General features: G+C 36.8%; 1 protein-coding gene across 1 annotated transcript; it reads left to right on the forward strand.

Moving 5' to 3' along the window:
* Positions 1 to 5,716: 5,716 nt before the first annotated feature.
* LOC128550016 (V(D)J recombination-activating protein 1-like) lies at positions 5,717 to 6,283 on the forward strand. The gene has a single exon (XM_053527853.1). The coding sequence runs from the start codon at positions 5,717 to 5,719 to the stop codon at positions 6,281 to 6,283; it is 567 nt and encodes a 188-aa protein (XP_053383828.1).
* The last annotated feature ends 1,425 nt before the right edge of the window (positions 6,284 to 7,708 follow it).

Below are 7,708 nucleotides of genomic sequence, written 5' to 3' on the forward strand. Positions count from 1 at the left end.
AATTTCTGTCCTGCAAAAATGACCAAATAATCCATTGTTTGGTGGCATGTGACACAATGTCATTATAAAAGTCATAGAAAGTAGAAATAAAAATATATCCACCTACCTATCATTTTTTAAAATTTTTATTTATTTATTTTATTTATTAATTTTTTTTGGTCAAGTAACCATAAACACACAGGAAGTTTTTAGTTTGGTCTAACATTTAATCATGTATATATGTATGTTACATTGGCAGTATTAAGATTTTAAGATTTGTAAAAGTGTCAATCTGTTGAAGATTGTGTGTGTGTGTGTTCGGGTTTAACGTCTTTTTCAACAATTTTTCAGTCATATAAACGACGGTGTCTACTTGTAGCAGTGAGCACAATGCCCAACTTTATAGTGCTGCCTCACTGGAATATCACGCCGTAGACACGTGGCATGATACCCCACCCAGTCACATTATACTGACACCGGGCTGACCAGTCCTAGCACTATCCTCTTAATGCTGAGCGCCAAGCGAGGAAGCTACTAGTACCATTTTTTCGTCTTTGGTATGACGCGGCCGGGGATTGAACCCACGACCTCCCGCACTCAAAGCAGACGCTCTACCACTAGGCTACCGAGGCGGTATAAAACACATCACTTTTTCATAATTATTTATGCAGTTGAATGTTCAGTTGATTTCCATGTCTGGTATAGTGGCCAAGTGGTTAAGGCATTGGATTTTGTTCCAAAGATCGTGAGTTCAAATCTCACCTGTACCATTATGTGGAATCCTGACATTTCAAGTGCTATGAAGTAATAAAATCTTTGTAAATTAGCTTAAATAGTAAATTTACATCTTAATACTGCTTGGCTTTTCTTGCTTGCTAGAAACTAAAACTTATTACATACCTGCCATACATAAGATAGAATGCTTTGCATAGAAAAACTATTTCTTGCTAAATATCTGCCTTTTTACCAGGCATGGCAGGTATGTCTTAGATATCCTTGCTTATCACTTTCCTGTTACCTTGAAATATGTAATCAACTTAGGTGAATAAGTCTGGTGCCGCTTACTTCAAATTGCTTCAATTGCCAATATGCAATATTGCATTAAGTAATAATTTTCCTACAGCTTTAAGGTTTTAAATTTAGAACCTGAGGTGTTGTGCAAATATTTGTCTGAATTTAAGATGACTTATTGGATATCAAGTTGTAGTAGACTTATTTACAGTAATTTAACTCTAACATGCTTAACAAAATAACAGGAATGTAGAGATAAATAAAATGACTTTTTAGTTCAAGCAAATTTAATTCTGATTTCATCAGTCATTTCTATTTTTTATTAATCCCCCGCCACAAGTGGTGGGGGTTATAGGAATGGTATCCGTCCGTCCATCCGTCCGTCTGTCCATAACACTTTCGTGTCCGCACCATCTCCTAAACCCCTTGAAGGATTTTCATGAAACTTGGGTCAAATGATCACCTCATCAAGACGATGTGCAGAACTCATGAGTCAGCCATGCCGGCTCAAGGTCAAGGTCACATCTCAAGGTCAAAGGTTTGAGCCTTCCATTTTGTGTCCGCTCTATATCTCCTAAACCCCTTGAAGGAATTTTATCAAACTTTGGTCAAATGATCACCTCATCAAGACAATGTGCAGAACTTATGAATCAGCCATGCTGGCTCAAGGTCAAGGTCACAACTGAAGGTCAAAGGTTTGAGCCTTCCATTTGTGTCCGCTCTATATCTCCTGAACCCCTTGAAGGATTTTTATCAAACTTGGGTCAAATGATTACCTCATCAAGACGATGTGCAGAACTCATGAGTCAGTCATGCTGGCTCAAGGTCAAGGTCACAACTGAGGTTCAAAGGTTTGAGCCTTCCACTTTGTGTCCGCTCTATATCTCCTAAACCCCTTTAAGGATTTTCATCAAACTTTGGTCAAATGATCACCTCATCAAGGCGATGTGCAGGACTCAAGAGTCAGCCATGCCGGCTCAAGGTCAAGGTCACAACTCAAGGTCAAAGGTTTTAGTCTTCCATTTCGTGTCCGCTCTATATCTCCTGAACCCCTTCAAGGAATTTTATAAAACTTGGGTCAAATGATCACCTTATCAAAACGATGTGCAGAACTTACGAGTCAGCCATGCTGGCTCAAGGTCAAGGTCACAGCTAAGGGTCAAAGGTTTGAGCCTTCTATTTTGTGTCCACTCTGTATCTCCTAAACCCCTTGAAGGATTTTCATCAAACTTGGGTCAAATGATTACCTCATCAAGAGCTCATGTGTCAGCCATGTTTACTCAAGGTCAATGTCACCACACAAGGTCAAAGGTTGAGCTCTGTATCTCCTAAGCCCCTTGAAGGATTTTTATGAAACTTGGGTCAAATGGTCATCTCATCAAGACGTTGTGCAGAATTTATGAGTCAGCCATATCAGTTCAAGGTCAAGGTCACAGCTAAAGGTCAAAGGTTTACCCTTTCACTATCCTAACAGTGGCGGGGGATTTAGCTGTCTTTCAGAGTGCCTTGTTCATTATGTTTTTTATTCTTTATAATGAAAAATGGACTTAAAAGCTAGCCTTTAATTTACTTAGGCTGGTTGTTTATTTATTTTTTTTTAAATTTCACTTGATGATGACATAAGAATCAAGTTAACCCGGCCTAAACAGTTTAATTACTGTCTTGCTGCTGAGAAGGCAAAATAATCCTTAAAGATATTTTCTGCTAATTATGTGTAAAACATCCTGTTGAAATTTTGTGTCATGCAGGTTAGAAGGGTTAAAAAAAACAAAGACAAATATCAAACAGGGAATGCCACGCACCAAAAACGCAGCCTCCTCAAAACGAAAACCACAGCACGCAGACGCGTGCACCACACACACACACACACACACACACAAACAAACACACAGCCAATTCACTAGGACAAAACGAACAAAGGAACACACACACACATACACACACACACACACACACACACACACACACACACAAAGTCAACAAATAAGGACAAAACGAACAAAATAAGGAACACAGCCGGGCACCGCCTTGGAACGGTCAGTGGCAAAAACACCACTGGGGAGCTTAAACCGGTTTATGGTGCGCACCCAACCTCACTCTTACCCCCACCATGTTCCAAAGACACGGGACAGTGTAAATAAAAGTAATCCCCTCCAGGTGAATCTCTTACACACGTAATGGAAACAAAAAGGCATGGCATGTAAAACACAAAAATGCTCGTGTATAAATATTTAATAAAAAGCAAACCTTAAGAACCAAAAACGTATGTACTCAATGCCTTTTCAGAAGACAGAGCAACAAGAGAAACACCCTTAAGGGCCCGACGAAACAGGCCAGAAGACAAATATCAAAACAGTTCAGTCCTGGTAGGATTTATAAACTGCTTATCATAGAGTCCTCCCCCTCTTCCGTCAGACACAATCAAAGAGGGAAGCGTAGTGTCCAACTGTAAACGGGTTGAACACTAAACATGCGGTATGTCTCAAAACAGTTGGGTCGTAACCTCTTTTAATAAAACGTTTTATAATTTTACCAAATACATTTGGAAAATTACCATGACCCAATATCTTACGAAGATTGTAAACCACATCCCTATAAAAACGGGTTTAGAAATACCTTCTCGCAGAAGTGTCTTTAAATTACTATTGAATTTTAAAACTAAATCAGAATTACGATAGTAAAATTTAGCAAAATATTTACGCAATTTGTAATAACGGTAGCCTTGCTGAAGAAGTTTACTTGTAATATATTGATTACGTTCGTTGAAATGCTTGACATGACTACACGCTCTGGCAAACCGAATTAATTGAGAAATATATACCCCATAAGAGGTAGCCTTAGGTACATCCCCATCCAAATTGGGAAAATTTACAATACTAAAATTAAAATCATCCCTCTTGTCATAAATTTTGGTATGTATAATATTGTCATAAATAGAGAGATGTTAATCTAAAAATGAAGCATCAGTATTCGAATTGTTAGTTTTTATTAACTGAAGCTCCCTAGGATCAAGCCAGCCAGGAACAAAATCCTAATAGCCAAGATTTGTTTGATAGTTGCCCACCTGATTCTGAAAGTGATGCTCTCTTGGAAGACTATGACATAGATGATAAAATGAATCAAAAATACTTTGATTTAAAGGAAGGGGACTATAATATAGTGAAGGGGGTGGGCGGGGGTGGGGGGACGCAGTCTCAAGAGAAATCGCAGCTCACTGAAAATGATAATATTGAATTTGATCTTAAGGTAGAAAATGCCCGCTTACAAAAAGAGAATCAGGAACTGAAATCAATTGTGGAAAAATTGAAAAAAGATGCAAATGATTTCTTAGTGCAAGAAAATATGAAGTTAAAAGAAGAAAATCAGGAACTAGAATTTAGAATTAGGTTTCTAGAACAGTCAACCCAAAAATAAAATATGTCTCTGAGTACATTTTCAAACTGCGACAAGCATATAGAAAAATTAAAGACATTATGTCGTCTTTGTGGACAGTCTTTTAAACAGAATAAACTTTTTTTTTATGTTTGTCATTCAAGTCAGATATTTTAAGTGTATTTGATTTAGACATTTTACAAGATTCGAACTATACCCATCCAAAAATATTTTGCAGTGCATGTAGACTCAAGCTTAAAAGACACGATGTCTCAAAAAGGAAATTGTGTGCTGCTGAGTTTTCTTAGCACACAGACAGTTGCTCTATATGTAACCTGATGAACAGAGGTCGTCCAAAGAAACGTTCAATCTCAAGTTCTAGCGGCTCTTTAAATGAATCAACTAAAAAGAAAATAACAGATATTAGTGTACATAAAGAGTCTGCTTCAACCTCTAGGTCAGAAAGTTTAGAAATAAAACCATCATCTTCATGTGATTTTAAAGAAAGTGGGAAAACAACAAAGGAAGTAAAGCTTTCTGGTAGTGAGAGTGCTAGTACATCATGTAGCAACTATTCTCCATCTAAAACGTTTCTTGATATGCGTCGTAAACTGTTAACGGGAACAGAAACAACTGAAACATTAGGTTCAAATGTTGCCATAAACTCTATTCAGTTAGAACGGTTTAAGGAGCGAAACTTAGCTTCAATATTAAAATGCACTATTTGCTTAGGCATTCCCAAGATAGCAGCATACCCTGCATGCAGTCATATATTTTGCAAAGAATGTATTGAATCATGGCTGGATATAAGAAATTCTTGTCCAGTCTGTAGAACATGTATTGACAACACTTATTTGATCAATTTGCCTCTTCAGGTTAAGACATTGTTTGGTATTTTACAAGTCAGTTGTCAGTATGATTTTAATGGTTGCAGTGAAACCTTCAGTATCTGTTCAATAGATAAGCATGAAAGTACATGTACTTTTAAGGAAAAATAACAAGTACACAAAAGCCTGTAGGTTTGTTTTACAGTAAAAAAAGGTACACTTATATTCCACAACAAGAAAAAAGCAAGTCTTACTTGTCCAGAAATTCCATCCCCAAATATCAAAGGTGTAAGGTATAATTACCTGCAAGCAATATCAAAAACATTAGAAGAACTTGATTCAGAAATTGTTGAGGGCTTGCTTAAGCATAATATTGACGCTCTTGATCCAAGTATATTACTCAAAACATATATAAAAGATGGTGCAGATGGGATGGGTGATATATCAGTACACTGGAAAAGGGTGAAAGTGATTTACCCAACAAAGCTTTTAGATTTGCATTTGCAGTAGTTAAAATTTGTATTGTTATGTCTGACAAAACACAAATAACTATCTTTGAAGGAGAGAAACCAAATTCTGTTAGAACCAACAGACCTTTGTTAGAAGCATTAGCAGATGGGAATCACCATGCATCATGTATATTTTGTATGATACCCACTGAACAAGAACGCTGTTACTTAAAAGGAAAGATACTTAGAATTCATACAAAAGAGGGATGGAGACATGAAATATGTTTCTTCACTTCTATGATTGATGAAAAATTTGATAGATCAGAATCAGGGTTAGTTGGTAGTGGATCCAGATACTTATGTACTTTATGTGAAGCAACAAGAGAAGATGCAATGGCTAAATTAGGTTCATTTAATATTACTAGGACATACAAGCAGACAAAACAAATAGCAGATTATATGAAAATCAATCCTTATAATTTAAGTCAAGCAAAATTAGACCAAATATCTCTTGGTGTGAAAAATGCGCCAATTTTATGTGAAGATGCCATAGGAAATGGAATAGATTCTACACATGCAGATATAAATATGGCTAATAAGGGAAATGGCCGAGGTGACTATGTGGGAGATGAAATCGGATGTTAAGTGTCTTCTTTTGGACACTGAAAACAAGTTTGATAGGCATATGAGAATGAAAACTGGATTCAATCCTGCTCTAATGATGCCAGGAAATTATGCCCGGACCCTGCTTGATATTAAGAATGAAGAAGTTTGTGCATTAATTGAGCCGTTATAAAGAAGGCATTTAATGTGTGAGGTTTTAAGTAAATTCAGGCATCTGAGAACAATTTATAGAGACAAATCACCTGTGACTGAATACGCTGATGATGTAAAGTGTTACAAACAAAATGCTGTTGAAATGGGACAATTTCTAAGAAATCATTACCCATATGTGCATTGGCCAAACTATCTTCATAAGATTATTGAACATGTTCAGGAATTAATTGAGAATGATTCTGGCCCAGGAAGCATTGGAATGTTTAGTGGTGAGGGGAATGAGTGTGGCAATAAAGTGTTTAGACATCTCAGAAAGCAGCTGTCAGGAAAAGGGGATGTTTTAGGGGGATTAAAAGATGTACTCCAATTACACTGGCTGTATAGTAGTAAGAAGCTGCAAAAGCTCTCCCAAGTTACTCATAAACAAAACAGATGCTCTATGTGTTATGAGCTTGGCCATAAAAAAGCTACTGGTCCAAACGCAAGTCTGTGAAATAACAAAGACAATTATATCATCTGTGCAGTTATTTCAGTATTATTGAATATTGTACTAGTGAACATTTTATTCTCTGCACAAAAAGAGGTATATAACTGCAGATTTTACCTTGATCATTTTGTATTTGCCAGTATTTAACAGCACCAATTGTTTCATAAAATAATTATATGAGCTGTGCCATGAGAAAACCAATATAATGCGTAAGCGACCAGCATGGATCCAGACCAGCCTGTGCATCCGTGCAGTCTGGTCAGGATCCATGCTGTTTGCTAAAAGTTTCTCTAATTGTAATAGGCTTTGAAAGCAACAGCATGGATCCTGACCATACTGTGCGGATTTGCAGGCTGGTCTGGAACCATGCCGGTCACAAACAAACTATACTGGTTTTCTCATGGCGCGGGTCATATATAAGATGAACAGCAAAAGATTTGACTGTGTACAGTTCAAATTATTTCATGATTGTACATATTTCTTTCAATACTGCATGGGCCTTTAAAGGGTTTTTCCATGAAAGTTCCTTGGATTCGTGCCATTCTTTCAAATGTTTGTTTGCAGTGGGCTACCAATATTGTCAGTCCAAAGGCCAAATATCATTTTTTTCCCTTTCAGTAATAATTGTAGCAATGCTCAAACATTACAAAAAAATATGCAAAGCTAATGTATATAAAGCTGTAAAATTTATTCTTATCCCTAAATTAACATACATGTGTTCTGTCTGTATTTAACTAAGGTCTGGTTTGACTGAAAGGAAAATATGTCAGGAAAAAATTCACCTGCCTTCCTACCAACTTACCAAG

The sequence above is a fragment of the Mercenaria mercenaria genome, chromosome 17, assembly GCF_021730395.1.
Source record: "Mercenaria mercenaria strain notata chromosome 17, MADL_Memer_1, whole genome shotgun sequence".
NCBI classification, from domain to species: domain Eukaryota; kingdom Metazoa; phylum Mollusca; class Bivalvia; order Venerida; family Veneridae; genus Mercenaria; species Mercenaria mercenaria.